The sequence below is a fragment of the Clupea harengus genome, chromosome 5 (assembly GCF_900700415.2).
Source record: "Clupea harengus chromosome 5, Ch_v2.0.2, whole genome shotgun sequence".
NCBI classification, from domain to species: domain Eukaryota; kingdom Metazoa; phylum Chordata; class Actinopteri; order Clupeiformes; family Clupeidae; genus Clupea; species Clupea harengus.
The window spans coordinates 30,096,643-30,120,454 of NC_045156.1; the positions used below are offsets into that span (position 1 = coordinate 30,096,643).

General features: G+C 42.2%; 1 protein-coding gene across 1 annotated transcript in view; it reads right to left on the reverse strand.

Annotated features, from left to right (window-relative positions):
- Window positions 1-23,812, reverse strand: part of slmapa (sarcolemma associated protein a) — a 65,359-nt gene that overhangs the window by 38,685 nt on the left and 2,862 nt on the right. Inside the window, exons 2-3 of the mRNA XM_031568503.2 lie at window positions 6,809-6,956; window positions 6,257-6,329 (exon numbers count right to left, since the gene is read on the reverse strand). Of these exons, the coding sequence (XP_031424363.1) occupies window positions 6,257-6,329; window positions 6,809-6,956 (221 nt within the window). The remainder of the gene's footprint in view (window positions 1-6,256; window positions 6,330-6,808; window positions 6,957-23,812) is intronic.

The window sequence follows — 23,812 nt, forward strand, 5'->3', positions numbered from 1 at the left end:
CAGACTGTTCCTCAAGGAATAAGTCAGATATACTGAGGTGAAGTTCTGTGAGGGAGGATGGATCCTCAGTCTCTGTCTCACAGTGGTCGGCCACCATTCTTCAAGAATAAACCTGAATCCTGACTGATCAAACCTAAGACTGAATCTTCAATATATGGTATAAATTATATCCCATCAATGCCCTTTTGGAACGGAGGTCACAGTGCTACTCATTGCTGCAGGCAAGGGTCACCCTGAAAAGTCAACTAGACGTATCGCAGAGAGATAAAACAATACGACCACCGCATCAAGTGAGAGAATGAGCGAGAATTAAGTGACATAAATGTTTTCTTTCTGTTACAAGAAAAGTGTTATATCTTGAATGATTACATGTCTGGCAACAATACACTAAAAAGGTTAGTTGTATATCTAATTCTGAGTGAAAATAGTTTGTGGATGTGGCGGCTGTACTTCTGATAGGGTGTGAAACCGTACCTGTGAGTTATGTTCTGTGATTTTGCGACCCGTTTAGTGAATATGAGGTGATTTTATAACAGATATATTCTCATGCTTAACTGTATACATAATGAGCAACAATATGAGCTTTACTGTATAACTGTACTTGACATTCGTTTACAAAGTTTTGAAAAATAAGCATCTATATAGGCCTATACCTTGTGGGATTATTAGTTGAAGGCATACTAATACTAAATGTAGAGGGAATTGCTACATATAGGCCTACAGAAGTGTCGACATTTATAACAGGACACCATCATCATAATCAAACAAGTTTAATGAAATATCGGTCCAAGTCAAATGTGCCAAATGCCCAAAGTAGCTAAAGGTTGAATGATTTGACCGTTTTCAACAGGACCATTAGAATTTTATAAAATGTTACGCAAGGACAAAACACATTTTGAAGATACACCAAACCATGTCAAAGGAAGTGTGTGTGTGTGCGTATTAATCCTTGGGGGGGGGGGGGGGGGGATTTATCTAGCCTTTGCAGCAGTTTAGGAGTGAACTTAAACCCTGGGAGTCTGGGTAGCTATGCAGACCCAGTTCAGACCCAGACACTCCCACACCCCCTCTCCCATCCTGCAGACTACTCAGGTTTTAACGTGCATCATGCGTCAGGTCTTCAGCACTGGGCTCCGTTCGTCAGAGGGCTGAAGCTAAGTTAATCAATTGTCCTTTTAGCCCCGTTAACATTAGCGAATTGATTGAGAACAGGATATATTTCGGCTCGTCAAAGGATGGTCCGCATCCAAATCATGTGGTCAATTTCAACCAGGCTAAACTTATCAGGGCAATTGCGCGTGCACGTCCTACTTCATTAGGCAGGAAAGGTCGATCACCAAAACAATGATTTTCTAACAGTATAATGGTTCTAAACTCAAAGAAAAGGGCTCTTTTTTTTCTCCGCTGGCGAGCAGGAGATGAACATGAACGCTTATGAAGAATACAAGACCATAATCATGGCAAAATTCAACACCGCCACCGCTGTGAGAGCAAGACTAGAAGCGGTGTGTTGGGATGTCTATAGGATGAAATCAATGCATGAATACATGATGGAAAATGTGAACTGGTACAGAGGATACCGCTGCCGGTTAGTAACTGCAAGGTTGCTAGTTCGATTCCCCTCACCTCCTACCTCGGTGTAGTTTTACATTTCCTTGTAAGTCGCTTTGAATAAAAGCGTCTGTTAAATGTCTAAATGTAAAGGCAATAAATTGAAGCAGTGAAAATAAAGTGTGTGTATTTCTCTCTATTCTAATCATGAGTCCACCTTAATCATTTTCTACAATAATGATATGCTATGGTGTACTAATAACACGGTCATATAATTATGAGTGCTTTGTTCTCCGCATCACCGACACTACAAAAATGTACCACTGTTTGCAATAAATGACTCAAGAAGGTCTTGTAAATTAATTGTTCCTTGTCGGCTGAATTGGTAGCGCTCATACAAGAAATCATGATGGAATAATCGATCTTGGCGATCGCAAATAACTCTCTCCCTACGCTAATCTAACTATCTAATATGGCTCCTTGGTCAATGGGATCCCTCCTTTTTCCGGGGGTGTGGCAAGCTTATCCAGCTACACTGGTGGCACGGTGGCTCAGTTGCTTGTACTGCCGCCTCACAGCAAGGTCATGGGTTCGATCCCCTCATGGGGCGCTGTTGGCTCTGGGGGGCCGGTCCTCCCCAGACCTTCAGTGCTCAGGTGGGCTATCTCCCGGGCCTTTCTGTGTGAAAGATGGACAGTTCGCTCAACTTGGTCCCCGGGCGCTTAGAAGCTGCCCACTGCTCCTGGGGGGTCCTGAGGAGGGACGTTCCAGGATGGGAAAAGGCAGAGAATAAATTCACTGCGACCTCAGGCCTGCGTGTGTGTGTGTGTGTGTGTCCTGTGTCGCCTACATATATTCACGTGTGTGTTTCAGTGGGTCGTGTGTGCCATTAAAACCTGACAAATTATTATTATTAAAGTTAGCCTGCGCTGGAGCAGGTTAGTGCTAATTGATATGCAACTATGGTGATTTATCGAAAGTTGCTTCCACGAACCAAAAAGAGGGGCATTTTTTATCTTAGCCTGAAAATTAGCTCACTAAACCGCTTAGCGAGCTACGACGAATAGGGCCCTGGACTCCCCTGCTTCAAAGGTTATGTTTACACCGCATGGTAAACACAAACCAACTCTCGTGTTCTCTCTCTCTCTCTCTCTCTCTCTCCAACCTCCATCTCTCCCCTCCTTCATCTCTCCCCTTCTCCATCCTCCATCTCTCCCCTTCTCATCTCTCTATCCCATTCACTTACTCATCCAGGTTTGTTTTATGTCATTTAAGTAGTTCTGATCTAATTGGCATCCAACCCGTTTATTCAATTGTTGTTATTTATAGTAATTAATATATCATATTAATAAACCAGTCATTAACCATTCATACAACTCCTTGTGTGCCATGCCATTACATTGTGCAACAAGCTGATAGGCTGCTTGATAATATTGGAGGCCATTTAATACTTTCATGGTCAGATTAATTGTATTTTTTCCCCACAATATTTTCCACTTTAATGCATAGATCTACTGTCCCATAAGGTTGAGACACAGTGACATCTTGGCTGTCCTTTTTACACTGTAAAACCACATAGGCTGGAGGTTGACGGTAGATGCAATTCCAACTGCATTTGCATATATATGGCTTTGTCATCATGTAATCTAAAATATTGACTTCAGGATTTCACTTCAGTACACTAAAGTTCACCACCTTAGTCAGATAAACGGCACGTGCAGTCGTCCTGTGATTGTAGCAGTTTCAGAAACTCTTTTGAAGGTGAAGAAAGTATCAATTATCAACAGAGAAAAGGACGTTTCTGTAAGGAACAGCTAGTATGGAGGCGAACCATTTCATCCAAAAAGCTGTTAACTCGGTTGATGGGTAAGCCTCTAATTTACTGCCCATTTGCAAACACCACTCCAACCACCAGCATCTTGTTTCTATAAATCCTGCCCTCTCCAGAGTCCGTCAATGCAAAGCTACGAAAACATGCCACTGAACTGGTGTGTGTATATATATATGTGTCCCCATAGTCACAGGACCACATTCAACATGCTGCCCTTAAATACCATATACTGACAGAGACGCACAGCCAGGGGGAGGAAGAAATGGTGGAAGAGAGAGCGCTCATGGATTAAAAGTAAAAAGGTTAGGAGGAGGGAGGAAGAAGAATCAGGGGCGAAAGGGTTGGAGGGACAGAAAAGCAAAGAGTTAATGGACTGTCACAGAGAAGGAATAAAGGAGTGAATGAAAGAAACAAAGTGAGACATGCCTACACCTAAACTAATGGGGTATTACTGGACCCCAAAGTGAGACATGCCTACACCTAAACTAATGGGGTATTACTGGACCCCAAAAGGGGACAGCTCAATGGAGGGGGGGAGGGTCAAGATCCATAAATACACGTATGAGCTTTGGCAAATGTGTGGAGTACAGTTCCACTTCCCTGTCTAAGGAACGCTTTGCTGACATCTTGAATGACATTGTTTTAATTGGTCCTGCTATTCAGCAAGGTAGTGAGGAACGGAGGATTCTCCACTGCTCATTCAGCCCCCACTGATTCCAGCCCACTGATCCAGGCCACTGATCCAGCCCCCACTGATCCAGGCCACTGATCCAGGCCACTGATCCAGCCCCCACTGATCCAGGCCACTGATCCAGGCCACTGATCCAGCCCACTGATCCAGACCACTGATCCAGACCACTGCTCATTCAGCCCCCACTGATCCAGGCCACTGATCCAGACCACTGCTCATTCAGCCCCCACTGATCCAGGCCACTGATCCAGGCCACTGCTCATCCAGGCCACTGATCCAGGCCACTGATCCAGACCACTGATCCAGCCCACTGCTCATCCAGCCCACTGCTCATCCAGCCCACTGATCCAGACCACTGATCCAGCCCACTGCTCATTCAGCCCCCACTGATCCAGGCCACTGCTCATCCAGGCCACTGATCCAGACCACTGCTCATCCAGCCCACTGCTCATTCAGCCCACTGATCCAGGCCACTGATCCAGCCCACTGATCCAGCCCCCACTGATCCAGCCCACTGATCCAGACCACTGATTCAGCCCACTGATCATCCAGCCCACTGCTCATCCAGCCCACTGCTCATCCAGCCCCCTGATCCAGGCCACTGATCCAGGCCACTGATCCAGACCACTGCTCATCCAGCCCACTGATCCAGACCACTGCTCATCCAGCCCACTGATCCAGCCCACTGCTCATCCAGGCCACTGCTCATCCAGGCCACTGATCCAGACCACTGATCCAGCCCACTGCTCATCCAGGCCACTGATCCAGGCCACTGCTCATCCAGGCCACTGCTCATCCAGGCCACTGCTCATCCAGGCCACTGCTCATCCAGGCCACTGCTCATCCAGGCCACTGCTCATCCAGGCCACTGCTCATCCAGGCCACTGCTCATCCAGCCCACTGCTCATCCAGGCCACTGATCCAGACCACTGATCCAGGCCACTGCTCATCCAGCCCACTGATCCAGACCACTGATCCAGCCCACTGATCCAGCCCACTGATCCAGCCCACTGATCCAGCCCCCACTGATTCAGCCCACTGATCCAGGCTGTGTACACTAACATGGGGCATCTTCTGAAAATAGCCTGAGTACTGGATTTAGCCTCATTGCTGAAGAACAGCATACCTCAAGCCACATCCACTCTATGTTTGCATGTTTGGCAGGTGGTCGCTGCAAAAGCCAGGCAGACTACTTGGATATTTTCTTTTGCCCCTTCAGTCTCTCCATGTACCCCCATTTGAAACCCTCGTACTCACAGTCCAAAGACTAACATGGCACTTCCACCCGTTTAATGAACCAAAATTCACTTAATAGGAGGCCAATCTGGGGCACCACTGAAGGAGTGTACGCAACAGTGAGGTTGTGATGTGGACTCATCTTCCATTAACCGAAACCTGATTTTAGAGGCCTGTCTACAGCAGTGAATCTCACACTCCAGTCACATGCAATGTGTGCACAGGTGGGCAGAGTGGGCACAGGTAGGCAAGTGGACCGGCAGGTAGGCATGCCAATTATTTCATTCAGACCCAATGGATTGATTGGCAGTTGCAGGACGGTAAAAAGCCTGTCCACAGTTGACTTTTTTTATTTTTTTTATTGTCAAAGCATTTGATTTATTCCTTGCTGTTGGGATATAAAGACAAATTTCAAGAAATACGACAAAAGTGCTTCTGAAATACATTGCCATTCATTATCCCAAAGGTATTTATGGTATTATGAAATGTGACGATAAAAGATAAACGCTCATGGATGCATTATGACAGAGGTCAATCTGTGAAATGATTTTCGGGCACTTGAGATTCATTTCTCTGCTCTGTAGCTGTAAGTTGAATGAATGCATGTCCAAAGCCCAAATGGATGCCCGAGAACTGCACACGCTGCGTATGGGTACACGACAGCTTTCTGCTAATAAGAAAGATAAAGATATAAAAGAGCCTCTAACTTTGTGTTGAGCCACATGTGATGTGATGAAACTCAGTTCCTTCCTCCATTGTTTTACTCTTGTTTTCCCCTCAGAGCTACTTGTGCAATCAGTGGCGTTCTTGAAGTCCTTAACACAGTTTTCTACACACAGCGGGTGCAGCTAGAGGTTTTATGAATTCATTTTTTCACTGTAAATAACACATACACTGTCCTTAAGTAGTAATAATATGGTGTTCAGATGTTACGCTCTGAAACTTACTCTGATCGTCGCCGCGCCTCCATGCCATCAGGTAGAAACAGCTTGATGGTAGACACTATGCAACCGTGGGTGACTAGAAAAAGAAGAGGAGGACTCGGGTTGAGAGGAGTGCACATCCCTTTGACAGTTTCAAAACAACAAAACACAGTACTGCAGTGGATTTCAGCATCTCTTCAGTACTGGGTTCTCAACCCCGTGACGTACGCTCAGCCTTTGGAGATCAGAGGGAGATACCACCCGAGTAATATGCCCAGTATTATTCCAGACACCCAAGTAAAATGTAAATCTCCATCCACTTGTTTTAGATATAGGCAAGTGTGACACCACAGCCCACTACACTACTGCAGACAAAACACCAATGACATCAACGCCTGAAAACAATACGGTTCGTTCACTCCCCACACTACATCAGCTTGAGTTAGTGACGCAACACATTTCTCTTGCAAGTTCAAGCTGTTCCAGCGCATTCGGAGTTCAGAATTGTAGCTGGACTCAAACACAGGGACGAGCCCACACACACTGTAACTACTGATGAACTAGTGAAGGCGCTACCTTTCCGCGTGTTCTCCGTCACATCCACTCCAAACTGTATGATGTCACCCGACAGGACCTCACAGGGCGGGCTCTCCTCAGAGCCCCGGCTCAGACGTTGGCTGTTGATGAAGGTGCCATTGCTGCTCTTGGTGTCCTGCAGATAGAACTACAACAGGAAGAGAGTGTCACAATTAGAGAACCCAGAAGCCACCATCGCCATGCCAACACCGGTCATCTCATCTGTTGTTTCACACCACTGCACAGAAATACATTTTCAAAAGGAAAAAAGAAAGTTCAGGCCACATTTTCATTTCAGTTTTTAATATATATATATATATATATATATATATATTTAAATATATATCTTATAAAGAGTCACTACAGCCTCCAAGTTTTAAGAATCACATATATTTCAGACATAGGTTTCAACAGCTTCTCAGTAAAGCCATATTTAAGAGGCATCAACAGGACTCAACAATTCCACCCACTGTCAGTGTCAAACCCTGCCCCGAACAGCCCCCCCCCCCCTTCTAACTGCCTAATATCTGTAGCCTGTGTGTGGGGGAGTGGCAGAAAGAGAGGTCGTTCCTCCTCATGATCAGGAAATACTCAAAACATTACAAATTCATTCCTACCACTCCACTGGTGATATTTTCGTAACATACCGAATGAAATTGAACGCAAAATATAACACAATATAAAAATATATGATGCACTGAAAATGAAGTAATATTGTTTAAAATCCTGTTTGAGCCCTGTTGACATTATCAATGTCTTCCCCCATGTAAAAACATTTATCCCAAAGTGCTACATGCTATTATTCAGCACACACTCAGCAACAATAATCGGAGAGCTGCGAGAATGAATTCAAACTATAATAATGGCAATCAACTGTCAGCACCCATTGTTTAATATAAAAAAAAACACTGTTTGTTGTGAAGACTTTTGAGCTCTGAACATTGCAGACACATTTTGTCTTTTGAAAGTCTGTGGCGTGTATCATGCATATGGATGAGATGGGCATTAGTCACAGGTACAGGTGCGCCCCCACTCCCCACTGTCAAAGGTAATGGCCCAGGTACAGGTACGCTCCCACTCCCCACTGTCAAAGGTAATGGCCCATCCGTCTGGAGTGTCATTGGGGCCCCCTCCACCCCCTGCACAATCACTTGGCAAAGGAAAGTGAAATATAAAATTGGGGAATTAAGTTGTAGCTCTATACTACACTACATATTATATATTTAAAAAAAATATTATTAAATATACATTATATACATCATTATATTTATCATCATCATCATCATCATCATCATCTCTATATAACACAAAAAAAAAATGCTCCAGTTCTCTCCATATCACTGTTTAGACACGCACAAATGTACACGTATTACATCTCCTCCGATCATCTACCTCCGAATGGTAGGGCTCGCCTCAAGATAAAGGAATTCTGCGTGGACCTGGGTGGGGTTTTGTTTGTAAACAGTGGACTGTCTGCTGCACGGACCATCCCCTCCCTCAAAGCCACAGTTAATGAAGTCTGTAGCACGTCAATAGTCATTCAACTTATTTTAGGTACTTTTCAAACAGTAATTGTATTTGTCAGTGTATTAAATGTTTTTTTGGCAATGCTAAAATCGCATGGATTTTATTATCGTGCGAAGATTTGTATGAGATTTCAAACAAACCTGATATTTCTCTCTGCACCGTCGATGACCTCAGAGGATTAAGAAACATTTTATTAATTTCTAGAGCGCCATTAAGAATCTACATCGTCTCCAAACGCTTTACAGAGAGCGAGGTCTGTTTGTGTGTGTGTGAGTGTGTGTGTGTGTGTGTGAGAGAGAGACTGGGTCAATGGGTTTTGGCCCCTCATCCAATCCTAATAGGGCATCTAAGAATTCCAAAGGAACTCGTCAGTCAATCAACCCATTCACCACCTCCTCTCCATTCCCCCACAGAGGAAACTCACTTCATTCCTCACATCAACACAGAGGTGTAATACCCCCAAAAAAGTGACTGGCAAAGCCTCTTCTAGCCCAGCATGCTCACATCAAAACTGGGATGAGGGGGATATTGTTGTGCAAGCACCTGTTTTGTACAATCTTAACACAAGTATCTGAGGTAATAAAGCAGAAAAGCGGCTGAACGTATCACAAAGTGAAAACAGGATTTTAGAATATTCCGCGAATGTATTAAAAACTGAATTGAATGATCGTATTGGATCGGTATACAGGCCCTTTACCCTGTACTTCGGCAGCGATTACAGCCTCGAATCTCTATGGGTATGACGTGATGAGCTTTGCACCAGGAATGGAAATTAAAAGGGGTGTAACGATTCTCCGATATGAATCTTAAACCGGTTTTAATGTTAAAATGCGACTACATCAGTATGCGGACCTTGGGGTCGATCTAAATTTACCATGAAGTTACGAATCGGTTGACTCAAGCTTTGCTGGTAATTCTACATTAGTAGCATATAATGTTACAAGTCATGATACTTTCAAAATAATAATGACCACCTCTGATTCACTAATAAATCTGCACGCCGTCCTGCGTCGACTTTTTACGAGTAACGTTAGCATAATTTCACATATACAACAATGGCCAATGCTCAAATTAAACCCAATCCATACTAAAAAGGTAGCTAAATTGAGTGGAACAGACAGACGGTCTTCAGTCTAATCATGTTCAGGCAGCTGGGAATAGGGAAAGTTCTCATTTCAGAAAGTTCCTCTTCTGAGTTGAGTGCGTTCTCATAATGACAACAAACAGGAAATGGTATTGACAGTTAGGTAAGGTTAAGTAGGCTAGCAGGCCAAGGGGCTAAACATGACATAAATTACACAAATGTAAACTGCGTTTAACATCACAAACACATGCGCTGAGAACAACCTAAATTTGCAACAAAATGACGTATTTGTGCTACAAACGAGTGACGTCAAACCTACTTCTCAGAGCTCTCAAAAATCTCCCACTTTCCTAGTGGAAGTTCGACAGGCGTTCAGGTGTGCTCTCCTACTCGGAGGTCGGAACTTTCCCATATCCAAGTATTGGTTTTCGGTTACGTTATCATTACAAAAAAGCTTTTTAGGCTGCAACAAACAAACCTAGTCTTGGCTGTGTGCAAACCTGGTAGCTTATATTATATACACACCTCTCATTGTTGAGGTCACAAACGTGCTAGCCACACACTAGCCGTGTTATGGCATTCACCTTCATCAAGTAAGCTACTGACGAACACCCCTAAAGACCAACCCCCCCACACAGCAGATCATAGATTCCTCCGATCATTGTGAACCATTACAAATTCCAGGGGGTTGTGTGCACACACACAGCAGTGACGACAGCTAAACATAGGCTAACAACAGACTGTTTTGACTGGCTTCAGCTCAGCAGCTGAGTAGAAGGGCGACACTAATCCATAGTTATCGTTAAATATAGTTTTATTTTCAGTGTTAGAGGGGCTTTGCAAAGTTCATGAATTTCATTGTCCCCTATTTAAATGCCCAAGTCAGGCACCTGGGTGTGTGAGACAGCCTTCTGTTTATATTTATACTTTTTGTCTGTGTCTATTGGAAAAGTTCTGAAAGGTACCTTCCATTTCTTTCATGTAATAATGCCATAAGGTCATAAAGTAACACAAATACTTGGGATTCCCTGGTCTTTTATGATTTTATATATATTTGAAAAGGTAAGCAATGACACTTTTATAGAATTGGCTTATTTTAATTGAAAATTGAATGTCTACATTACACACATGTTAATAACTGTATCAGATTGCAATACACAGAATTGTTCTGCATTAAAACGTATCCTCCCTGAATCGTACCGTCTAAATATGTCTCGGATCTTATGAGTGAGACTTCGGACACCCCTAGAAATAAACGTTGTTTTGTCAATTCTACCAGCCACTCGTATTTTTTTTTTAACCAGCCACCATTTTGTAATCACACTTTTGTGTAATGTTTGTCCTGCTTTGTTACACATTATTAATTCTCTCCTCCTCACACACACACACACACACACACACACACCCATCAAATGCCCCACAAATAAATGCAGTCACCAAATAACGTGGGCATTTCTGAAAAGAATGTTCAGCTCCTCTTGCTGGGCTATTTTCAGGCTTGAGAGTGCCGCCTCATTGCAGCCATTTTCTCCAGAGCTGACCATCCTTATGACACAGATCACCTCCTTGTGCCATTTGGAGGCTTCGTGGTCCTTGATAGCCACCAATTTAAAGTGTTTGGTGCCCACAATAGAGATGTTGTTTGCCTTGCCTTCCGTTGACCTCATAGTTGTTTTTTTGCTCTCATATACATTGTCAGCTGTGAGACCTGAGTGTGTGCGCGCCTTTCCAAATCATGTCAATTTACCACTGGTGGACCCCATTTTTTTTATCTTTTTACACCTTGATTGATCAAGAGTAATGGGAGGCACCTGAACTAAATGTCAAGTGGCACAGCACTTAAGTGTCATTTTTAATGAATTTGCAAAAAGTTCTGAAAAGCTTTTGCTTTGTCATTATGGAGTTTAGATTGATGACGATTTTAGTACATGGCTGCAACATTAGAAAAAAAAAAAGTGAAAGGGTCTTTGTGAGAAGGTGAGCACTAGAGAGAGAATACTTTGGAGAACTTAGAAGGTAAAACACTTCCCTGCTGTGAGGAGAAGTTGTTGTGTCTAGCTGTGTGGACACTGTTTATTTGTGCTTGTCTTTGTGCCTAGTTTATGTTTGCTTTATTTTTGGGCCCTGTGTGCCTTGTTTATTGTACCTAGTTTTGAAGGGTCTTTTAGGAGAACCTTCATGGCCATATGCAAGAACGCTAGACTAGCTAACGTAGGCTCACTTTCTGAAAGAGCACTCGTGCATGACTGACTGATAAGGCACTTTGGTGAAGTCCCACACAAATCATTAAATACAGAGATCAACTCCGCCCCACTGCATGCACCCTTGGACTGACGTTACGGATAGACAGCTCTAGGACTTCTCCATGCTCGGCAGTAATCAAGAGGAGGAACAGAGGAGGAAGAGAGGAGGAGAGGATAGACAGCTCCATGACTTCTCCAAAAAACATTGAGAAAATGTCACGTCTGTGTTGAACTCCGCTCCGGCCACGGTTGACGCTACAGTCACATTAATTCGCGCATCTTCCCAATTGCCTGCAAATAATGTTTTTTTAGTCTTCTGTTCTGTTGATGGCTGGCAAACAACAATCTTAGAAGGTTTGGGTCACTTGTGGCACATATTATTTACTCATTTTAAGCTATCAATCTATCTCAAAGTGAACAAAATGGAAAAAAAAACGGAATTCACCAAATGTGAAACGGAAAACTCATTTTTTTGAAACGGAAAATCATTGGCCCTACATTACGGATAGACAGCTCTATGACTTCTCCGAGCTCGGCAGTAATCAACCTCTCAGAGGATGGCTGGCACCATTTACACTTCACAAACCTGCTAATTAAAGCGGGCATGCGCAAGAAGAAAGTGCAGGCTATTTTGGGGTTTGAGCTGGGATCCTCAAAGCAGCTCATTTATCTCATTGGTTAATGCAACTGCAATGGAATAATACTTACTTATTCACTAATTTAAAACAGGACCGTGCATACTGACAAAATGCTCAAATCTTCCTCCTCTCGACCAATTGGTACCACAACTAACTTTACAATACAGAATCTTTGAGATGTAGAGCACAGGGCACTACCACTTGGATTCAGTCAACGTGATTCAAGTTCAATATTGCACTTCCGTTAGGTTTTGTGTTCAGGAAGGGGAAACCGATTTTTTTTGCTCTATTAAAAGAGTAACAAAACAAAGTAGCGATGATATAGATGCAAATTTCACTATTCTCCGATGATCATTATAAGCAGAAATGGGCGAAATATTATACGGTAATACTAAAAAAATATTACTTCTGCAATGACTGGTCGAATTGGAACACCTCGTCATAACATAAACGTTTATTTAACAGATTGCTCATGTATAGCCTAATTTAATTAATAAGAACGTTAGCTAGATACATTTGTATTGCCTATGCTTTCAAAACCAGAACTGCCAGCAGCATTTGCCTTTCGTCTAAGGCTATTCCATTAACTAATTAAAGTAGGCAACGGATAGATTTACAAGGGCATTACAACGTTATACATTCATTTCTCAGATGAACGAACATGCAATATTAACAAGGGTATCAATACTAGAGAGAGGGTAAGTCAAAAAAATTCGACCCTGTTCGGTAAGGCGGACGACAAGTTGGCAGATGAAACAACATGAAAATAATTAGGTTAGGCCAATTAATTGAAGTTGGTCGGGTTACAGCAAACAAACATCATTTGAAGGATGGCCTCACTAAGTAACCGCAGCAGCGGTCAGAGGGGAAAACAGCTTATTCTGCTAACTGGTTTATCAATGGCTGCATCTGGGGAAAGCAGGCACAAAAGGACACTGAACGTGTGCACCAGCCCACTGGGTTCTAAAGGGAAAAACACAACCATGCTCAAAGATGGAAACTTGGTGTGAATCATCCACATGGGCGATAATAAAGTAATAAAGAATAAAAATTAAAAAAATTAAAAAAAAGGATAGACCACTTTCTCAGTCTTCCCAATGACATACCAGAATCAGCTTGAAAATGAAATGCGCAGGAAAACCACAGAGAAAAAGAAACATCACTATATTGTAAAAGGATGTTTATATTGGACGGACTGTGCCTGACTGCCTGTGGTTTGGTATCCTACATCTGAAGAAAAAGTCTTAACTGCCACGACTTGCTCTGCATTTGAACTTGGTCTCAGAAGGCAAGGAGGGAAGCTCCACAGACAGGCTTCGACTCAACACCTGGATCTGGGCCAGGCCCCTACAGGTCTGGGGGTGTTCCCAAGGATCCATGTTAGGAGCTCCCTACACACCTGTCTGGAGGGACAGCCAACCCCACAGGATTCAACAGAATCCAGACGGCGAAAAATTGTGATGATTCCCTCCCAAACATACAGTACTACAACTTAATGCTGATTCACCCCATTGGTTTAATGTAGAATTATATCTCAATGATCTCAAAAAAAGAAATGCTTTTGGTCAACTTGGTGGATTTCATTGTGTCTGATGCTACAAAATGGCATATGTATTTTTCATCATTTTGTCTTTAAATGTCAGACAAAGTTAATGCTTGTGCAAAGGAGAGGGGGGGGGGGGAGAGAGTGTCTTTACTTACCAATTAATAATTTATAAAAGACAGTGAGAAAGCATAGAGAGAGTACATCAAATACACCGACATCAGAGGCCTCCGCATATTCATTCAAACATTTTGTTTCCTCTCACCCAAGTTATCGCTCCGGAGGCTATTTAGTTTAGCTACTAATTCGTCTAGCCCACACCTTATATTCCCCCCAGACGAACACCGGTGGATAACCTTTTATTCCATTGTTTTAGAAATCCATAACTATTATAGGGCTACAGAATAAACTGTTACGACACGAAGAGTATTCTTAGCAATCAGTAACCTGTACGATCTGAGCTTACTGTGCTGTGGGTTGGAGAATCCGAGAACATTGCATTCTGGAGACATCGTTGTGGGTAATGCTTTGCTAAACTTTGAATTCTCTTCACCAGTCGGCTTCATCAGGTGTTTGCCTACTCCATCTACGATCAGCTAACTTGAATTGAATCAAGAGATACAGCTTTGGCATTTCATCAGAAATCTGCCATAGAAAAACGACAGACTCTTTCAGAGTGGAAGACAGAAAGGCAAGACAAAAGAAATCAAACCGATTGAGATGTTAGATATTAAAATAGAGACAAAGAAATAAAGAAAGTCACTGACAGTGATGGAGTGATTGAAAGAGAGAGAGTGGGTGAAAAAAAGAAATGAAGGAGATTAGAGAGACAAATGAAATAATTGACAAAGAGATAGACAAATAGACAGATAGATAGATAGACAGATAGATATATAGATAGATGAGAAGTAAGAGAGAGGGACAGACAGAGACAGCAGCAGTGACAGTTAACTACTGACAATCAACAATTGGACAATCCTATGTGCCACCCCCATTAGTTACTGTTACTAGGTCAGACAAGCTTGATCAGACTAGTTTGACAAACATTGCACTGCCGGTTCTGTTCAGCCGGGTGCCGCGGTGTGTATTAGATTCTATTTCTAGGCGCCAGGCAATATAGCTTCAAAAACCTGACAGACAGTGATGGTGATAGAGTGATTGAAAGAGAGAGAGAGTGGGTGAAAGGATGTTAGTAGTTAGAGAATGTTGAAGGTCACAAAGATGGGAAATGACACATTTATCTTAAATATAAAGTGTAGAAAAATGAAAACAACAAGTGTCATCTACGAGACCTGCTGCTTTCTGGTAGCTATTCCGACAACCATGCTATACATTCAATTTACAACTTGGTCATGATTCAGTATCAGTGTCAATTCCAATAAATCCTGAGTCCAGGGAGGTATGAAAGCAGGTAGAAGGAAATATACTCAGAACGTCATCCAATTTACCTGCTTTATGAAACATAAATACCATATAATCTATGACTGGTTTCACTGATATCTAATCTTCTTCCTTAGGCCTTCTTAAAAAGGTTTAAGGTTTTAAAAAGCTCACCATAACATTTAGATCCATGATCAAATATCATTTCAGTGCTAGCCAGAAACACTTTGTAATAACAAAAATGTATGTCGTCAAATTGTAAAATTTCCAGCACTGCTATTGCGCATTTTCTTGTCATCATTTTAATGCAGAAAATGAGGTGTACTTCTAATTTCTCTTCATCTGAATAGGATAGCGCTCCTTGACTTTGCAGCGTTGAGAGTGTGTAGAGGTGGGGGCATGGGGTCTGCAGTCAGCTGCCAGCCAGTTGTCCCTTTTTAAAGCGCCCGATAACCAGACTGCGGGGGGGGGGGGCGTGAATTCCAGTCAACTATTTTCGGACAGCAGAACTCTCACTTTGCAAGAAAATGTGTCAGGCGAAAGATAGTTGCTTTGCAGCCACTCGATAGTCTGACAGCATGCGAGATGGTATTTCTGTGTAAAAACGAACTAAATATGCCCGTTTCCTATTTTCAGCACCAAAACGGCCTCCTTGTACGGTAAAGGGATTATAGAGGTTCGAATTGAAAGAGAGAGCTGATGTATGTAGGTTGACCAAGAGATTATGCACCTATACACACACACTCAACCGGGAGCCCATAATATCGCCTACACATTCATGTTTGTGACTGAAGCTTCAAGTTTAAGAACTTCACCTGGTGGTCACATCCCTTTTACATTGTTGTCTGTACATGCCTGGGCTGCAAGTCATTAAGTTCTTGAATGTTTCTACCAATTGTTATTTTAAATGTACAAATTTGCGATTTATTAAAGTGTACTGCAGTGTCCTAAAGCCTAAATATGATCAAATATTTACACACAAACGTATGTTAGTGCTTGCAATCGGCTAGAGAAAGCCATAGATACTTTTGTTAAGTTAAGTCTAAATTGGCAAGCAAACGCTAGCTAGACAGAGATAAGGAAATTTGGAGAGGCAGCGTGTCTTTCAAGGAACATTTTGGATTCAGCATTCAATATGATGACGAGGATAAGAAGACCGTAATCAAAGTAGAGTCTGCACCTATTTCTTTGCCACTGTTGGCTATTCGAGTAGGTTCTAACATGATGTCTTATTTATGTGGCCATCACTCGGCCCTATCCCAGGTGAAGCAAGGAGTCCACTCATTAGTGTAAACACAAGAATCTGTCGCAGTTGTCTTCCAACCACAAAAAAATAAAAGTATCTAGAAAGGCACTCGGAGAGTGCAGACCTCCGCCTTTTGCCATTTTTACGGCAAGCTGGCTTCTAGGAGGCAAATTACCCTAGCTTAATATGATACATTTGTGTAGTGCAGTGGTTACCAAACTTTTTACAGTCCCGTACCCCTTCAGACATTCAATCTCCAGTTACGTACCCCCCCCCGTACCCCAGTTTGGGAACCGAGGGTGTAGTGTGTCCACTGAGTGAATAAGGTTCAATGCAAAAATCTACAACTTCACTAGCCAAGTAAAGGTTCAAACTTCATTTTGTAAGGTGTTGCTACCAATATATTGTGTTGTTTGCCGCGGTTTCTTACAAAACTTGGCCAAATGTTACAGTTCCAGTGCCTAAAACATCTGATTGTGGCCATCAAATCCTTAGGGTATCAATGCATTTATTTCAACGGAGGAGCAACATGTAGTGCTGACACCAAGCGTTTAAAATGGTTACTGCATTCTAAACTTAAAATATTGGAGAGTGTGGTCTCAGTCACTGTTATTTCTTTCCAGGCCCCAACAACGATAGCATATTACTCAATTTAACAGATAATGTAGAAATCATTTCACATCTATTTCGGAATAGTCGCCTGCTGTTCTTCCTTATTGAAGTCTGATGCAGATCTCAGTTATGAAGTGCCCGCATCATGGTCAAGTGCCACTGATACAGAGGCCGAGGGCAGACAGGATGAGCTAGAGGAAGAGTGGCACAGCGAGGAGGAGGAGGAGGATAGGACAGTGCAGGTCCAAGTGGTACAAGAGGAAGAGAGTCTCTGGTCATGGAGCTTTTTAGAATTATGGCAAGGTTTTTTCTCTGCTGGTCCAGTTAGTTTGCTGGCTTCCATGGCGTTTTGCGCGCCAATTTGATTCTCATCTGGCAACCCCGGGTGTCGAAATGGGCAGTGGGCGGGATCACACAGGCCAATACACAAAGAGAAATTTAAAAAAGGAGAATATACTGGCTGTAGCATTGTTGTCGGAGAAGCCAGTATTTCGGTTTAACATGTTTCCATAACCTCTGATGACATCATGTTCATTTTATGATTTAGTGCAGTACATTTTACTGGTCCTTTAAGTTAACGGCATTGTTGCGAGAACACTTGTGATCACCATTGGGTAAAGCTAACTACGGTTAGCTTCTGATCACCTTGTGAAATTGGTTAGCCAAGTTACTTTTTTTTTACTGTTAGCAGAAGGATAGCAACAGGCATAGTTTAGAGACATAATGGGTGTAAAGTCTATAGTTAGACTTAAGTCCAAGTCTATATCCGTACACGCTTCACATTTTGCGAGTGAGAGGTCTGTGGTCTGTCTGTACCATAACCATCTAACACATACAACAGGTAATGTTACAGAAAGCAGCTGAAGTTAGCTTCTTAGGCTGCAGCAGATATTATAGCCTTAAACTTCTGTTAACTAGGGACACAGACTAATATTACATCCCTCTCATTGTTGATGTGACAAACTCGCTAGCCACATGGAATCCTCACATGTTTGTAGCCTACATATTTTTGAAGGCGTATGCCATGATGTACACCCGTCCAGACCAACCCCTGCACAGATCAAGATTCCGCTCATCCTGTCACTCTGCGAAGCCTTTAAAATGTCTCCAGGGGTAGTGTGCACACACACAGCAGAGGCTACGGCTACACATAACAATGGACTATTCAACCCTATATAGCCTATATGTACGTGTTCTGCTCCCCAAGTGTGCTTTTGCAATACTAACTACTTACTAACCTCGCTATCGCTCGGTCGATACGTTACAGCCTCAGTCTGATATTTTCCCTGCATGACCGAACGGTCGAGGTTAGTAAGTTGTTTATTATATGGCATTTTTAGCTCCTGGAAATGGTAATTGTAAAACGTGTCGAAAACATGTCGTTTTGTGCAGCTCTCAAGTCTTCTCACGACAGATTGTTTCAGGCGTTGCCTAGCAACCAATTACTTGCTAACTTCAAGTTACAATGATAGAAAACGGTTCAGCTAAAATGGCTTTTTAAGAAGAGTCTAGAGGAAGAATGTTGCGCATAACACCTATTTACAGTAAAGTAACAACACAAGTGATTCAAACTATAGTAGTCTAGTCTTCATCATCACTTTCAATAACACATTTTTGCTGCTTTTGAATTTCCTCATGGCTTTTGATTATTTTTTTTGGCACTTTTTTGCTGCTTCTGAACTTCCTTTGGGTTATTTTTTTATTTTTTATTTTTTTCCTTGATGTCTATTAATATCGCTAATTTTTAAGATTACGTCACAGGAGGGCAATAATAATACGTATCAGACCGGCAGACCGGCGAGGAGGTCAATACGCTGCTGGCATGACTACCCATCAGCCAATCAGAATGCTCGTACTGTCGTTGCCATATAATAATGTTTGTTATGGTCATGTCAATAAAATTGAACTGAGAGAGAGGGGGAAAGAAACCTTCACTTGACAGACTTGACCATCAGTTCACTTTAGGCTAATTATTAGTGTAAGCCATCAAGCTTCGGTTTCTCAATGATTTACTACATTTTCTTCTTGAAAAGAGAGCTAGAATGCTTTTCATCTGGGTGCGCGAGTTACACAGTCTGTTTTGCTATAAACACTGTTTTGCTATAAAACATTGCAACCTGGGCCTTATTCGTCGTAGGGCTGAAGCTAAGTTAATCAATTGTCCTATTAGCCTGTTAACATTAGCAAGCTGATTGAGAACAGGATATATCGGCTCGTCAAAGGCTGGTCCGCATCCAAATCATGTGGTTAATTTCAACCAGGCTAAACTTATCAGGGCAATTGCGCATGCACGTCCTACTTCAAAAGGCAATGATTTTCTAACGGTATAATGGCAAGCTTATCCAGCTACACTTAAGTTAGCCTGCGCTGGAGCAGGTTAGTGCTAATTGATATGTTCCTATGGTGATTTATCGAAAGTTGCTTCCACGAACCAAAAAGAAAGGCGTTTATCTTAGCCTGAAAATTAGCTCGCTAAACCGCTTAGCGAGCTACGACGAATACCCCCCGGTCAGACTTACTCTGGACCACTCGCATTCAGGCTGGGGGCCCATGTATCTCTTTGTATATTGCTTGGGGCCTTTTAGGGTCTCTCAAGGGTCAAACCTGGAGCAGCAGGGCTTACTTGTGCAGGATTTTAGGGCCCTTGTGACCTCTGGAACCTGTAGCAGTTATGCTGATGCAGTGATCCAGGACAGAGAATGAGACAAAATTAAGTGAAATATAAATTTGAATGATTGCATTTCGAACAAATATAGACTAAAAAGCTTGGTCTGTCTTAATCTAATTGAAAATATCTACTACAGTTTGTGGATATCGGCTGTACACTGTAGGGTGTGAAGCAGTATCTGTAAATTATGTTCTTTGATGAGACTTCTTTTATTTATTTTTTTATTTCAGCATTTTGTGATCTTTACATATATGCATGAGGAACACTATGGGCTTCTTTGTATGAATGCACTTAGAGTTTTCTTTTACAAAGTTTTGAGAAGTATGCATGCATGTATAAAATGTAGGATTATTAGTTGAAGGGCAAGAATGTGTTTGAAAACAATACCAAATGTAGAGCATCAAAATGTACAGTCACAAGCAGCAATCATCTGGGTCCAAGTGAAATTCCATTATGTTTGACCCTTTACATAGACATCATAGGCCTTCGGTGACTATCTGGTTGAGCAAGCCAAACGGAACTTCAACAGATGTGAGCAAATGCAGTATAAGCGCAAGCATAAGCAAGCATACCATATTTCAAAATGTAATCTTAAAGGGGGGGGGGCACTGTGGCGCAAGCAGTAGCCCCGACCACATTCGGGCTTGACGCCCATGGAGGACACGGGTTTGAATCCGGCCCGATGTCATTTCTCATGTCCACTCCCCAGCTCTTCTCCCTCTCATTTCCTGTCCCACTCTTCACTGCACTATCGATTAAAGGCACAAAAGCCCAAAAATAAATCTTTAAAAAAAATTTTTTTATCTTTAAGTAACACTATGGAGTTTCTGGAGCTGCCAGCTAGAGAGCTGCTTTCTGCTGGACTATTCAGTAACTTATTTGCTGTCTTGCTTTGTCTTGTGTTGCACTTGCTTGATATTTGACTGTGTTAGGAAAGTTGTTGGCAAGCTAGCCAACGTAGCTATCACAATAACAAATCACAAACTAGCGAGTCAACAACTTTCCTAACAGTCAAATATCAAGCAAGTGCAACGGGTATGTACCGGTTGTATTGGAACCGGTTCCATATTGGTACCGGTTCTCGGTACACAACCCTACTTATCAGTGCTATTCAGTACACCACATACCCCAGCAAATTACAAATGCATACATTAAACTGAATTAAGTACTCACTTCCGGTTTTAATACCGATCCCAGCGGAAATACGGATCCCTTACTTACAGCGTCCAAAGAATGTGGTAGCGATGCAGGGTGCTAAAATTTCATGAAGTTTGAAACTTAAAATCATAATATATTAGCTAAGTGCTAGGCTTATACCTTTATTCACTAGGTGGAAGCACTCCACAAATGAATGATAATGAGCTAGGTTAAGGCGCCTTCTAGAGACCAACTTGCAATAAAACGGTTGCCAAAACGGTTTAGGAGCTATTCCCAAAGAGTGCTTTGAGCCTACCTGACTTCAGGGGGCGCTAGCATGAAGGGACACGCCCACCAGTGACACAATCCTTATGTTTCATATCAGCCATGTGTAGGGAAAAAAAATGGGGGGGCAAAAAATATATAAAATTGACAATCATATGATTGTAAATGGTTTTTTTTATTGCCTTCGGCATAAAAACAAACATACATTATTTTTTTTATTTTTTTAAAGAGCTATTAATGGGAAGCAACCTTCAGAAAGGCTCCAGGTACTTTAATTCTCTATGGTAATACCTGGTGGTTGAGAAGAACGAATAGTACTCTCTCATTGGCTATTCACTCACACCCTCCATCAGCCCTACTTCTTTTTAAAGTTGAACAAGAACTTAATGATCAGCCTCTACGGCTGTTTGCGAACAATAACAGAATAACAACCACAACAACAGAAAAGTATTATGGGAAAATCATCAAAACCAAGATGTGTTTATACCAGGGCTGTCAATAGATAAAAAAAAATATTAATTAATCTCACATTTTGAAATTCATTAATCTAGATTAATCGCGATTAAAAGTTTGTTTTCTTCTAAAGACTAAATCTTATAAATTAACGAGTATTCACTTCAGACAGCGTGTATTTTAGACACTGTTGTTTAATTGTATTTTTTCGTGCTCTCTCGCCGTCATACAAGGAATGTATGCGAGACACAATGGTGCCTCTCGACGGTAAATCGTAAGAATTGCCCCCTGAAGCAATTTGAATCACCTCAAGTCAGCCCACCGTCCTCAACTATGTTGATGGACCGACAGTCACCGGCAACCCAAACTGCTAAAGCGTTGGTAACCTTTTCATGGACTGGTCTAGTTATTTTCCTAGAGAAGTCGTGGAGTGTGGGTTGGCGACCATCTAACCTGGGACTGCTTTCTGTCGGGGGCTTTGCATTAAGGTGATAGCTAAATTCAGCTTGACAAATGCTACATACAACTTTAGTTTTGTCGATTGTTCCGTCATTTTGGCTCTTAAACAGAGACTTACCGCCCAACAATCCCTCAGCTCTCTCCATCTTCAACTACCGCAGTGGTTCTCAAACTTTTTCTGTCATTCCCCACTTTGAACAAGGGGGGCTTTTCAAGCCCCACCTGTCCCTCATCGCTCCCATAAAATGGTAGGCCAAGCTTAAAATTGTAAAAGTAATAACAAATAGCATCTTATTTAGGTCAGCAAATGTATATTGCTTGGAGTGATTTACTGTTTTATGTTGTAGTGTATTGTTGCTATGGACACGCACACATGGACGGATTATGAAACCATTGGTCAGGACGTGTAACAAAATACACCGCTTCCAACCACAAATAAGAGAGCTACATTTAAACCACAATCAGGTGATGCCCTCTTAAATTAAATGTTTGAAGTGTATCCAGACATATCCAACTTCAGTCAACACTGGCCTCTGAAGTTGAATCTCATCATTTTGGTGGAAATTCACATCTTTCAGAATATCATGCAAGCAGTCGCGGTTAATTGTGTTGCTAATCGTACTTATTTTGGTTTTGAAGTAAAGTTAGCAGAGCTGACACCTTTCATTTACAAATACCGGTATAACAGAGATGCTCGCCCATGATGGTTAACTCTGCATCACTGCAATGCAGCTGACGACCCTCTTAGCAAAGGGCAGGATTTGGTGAAATGCTCTTGGATTTAAATGTTGATTATGCTGATGTTATCATTTTTCATTTTTGAGGGCGTGTCTCATCACAAAATAACTTTTGTTTCTATGTCTAATGAGCTACTTAATGCAAAAAATGAGTTGGCAACTATATTTTAGTCGATTTACTATTCATTATTGCAGCGCTAAACTGAATACAAGACAGATTAACAATGTACAATTAGTTCATTTAGTCTGACTTTCAACGAGATAAGTTATAAATCCAGCTATGTCGTAAATGTCATTGTCAAGCAAATTTCCCATATCAAGCTAACTTCACTGCAGTCCTCAATCTATCTAATCACGCATCTGACACCAAAGGAATGAGACATGAAGCAGTGGCAGTGAGTAAGATAGGCTGGGCATAACTTTATAAAACACCATCAGGAAGCCAGAAGAGGTGACATTTAGTGGAAATATATCAAGGCTTATTTTATGCCATTTTATGCATTCTCACAGGAAAATGCAAATCTGATTGCATCACAGCAGCAGTGAGCCGTTGCATACCGTAACCGTTAACTACCGTAACCATTGGTGGATGCTAACACTAAGGCCCTACACAAGAAAGATGCTTGGTCATGACAACGTGCTGCTCCCCACCACCTCCTCCTCGCTGGATTTGGCTCCCTGCGACTTCCTCTTCCCCGAGATGAAGTTCAAGCTGAACTTTGTGAATTTTGCCACAGTAGAGGAGATCCAAAGCACAGATATGCTTAAAGAACGGGACTTCCGGGGAACATTCCAAGCATCACAGGAGCACTGGGAGCGTTGGATCGCTGCACAAGGTGGTGGCCTTCAAAGAAGGTGGCGGTCAAATTTAAATCAGGCACGGTTTTTGCATTTTATAGACGCAGTCTCTAAACTTTTTGATCACGCTTCTAATATATGGAGAGAGAGAGAGAGAGAAGTAGACAGACAGACACAGATCTATACCCGCTGCA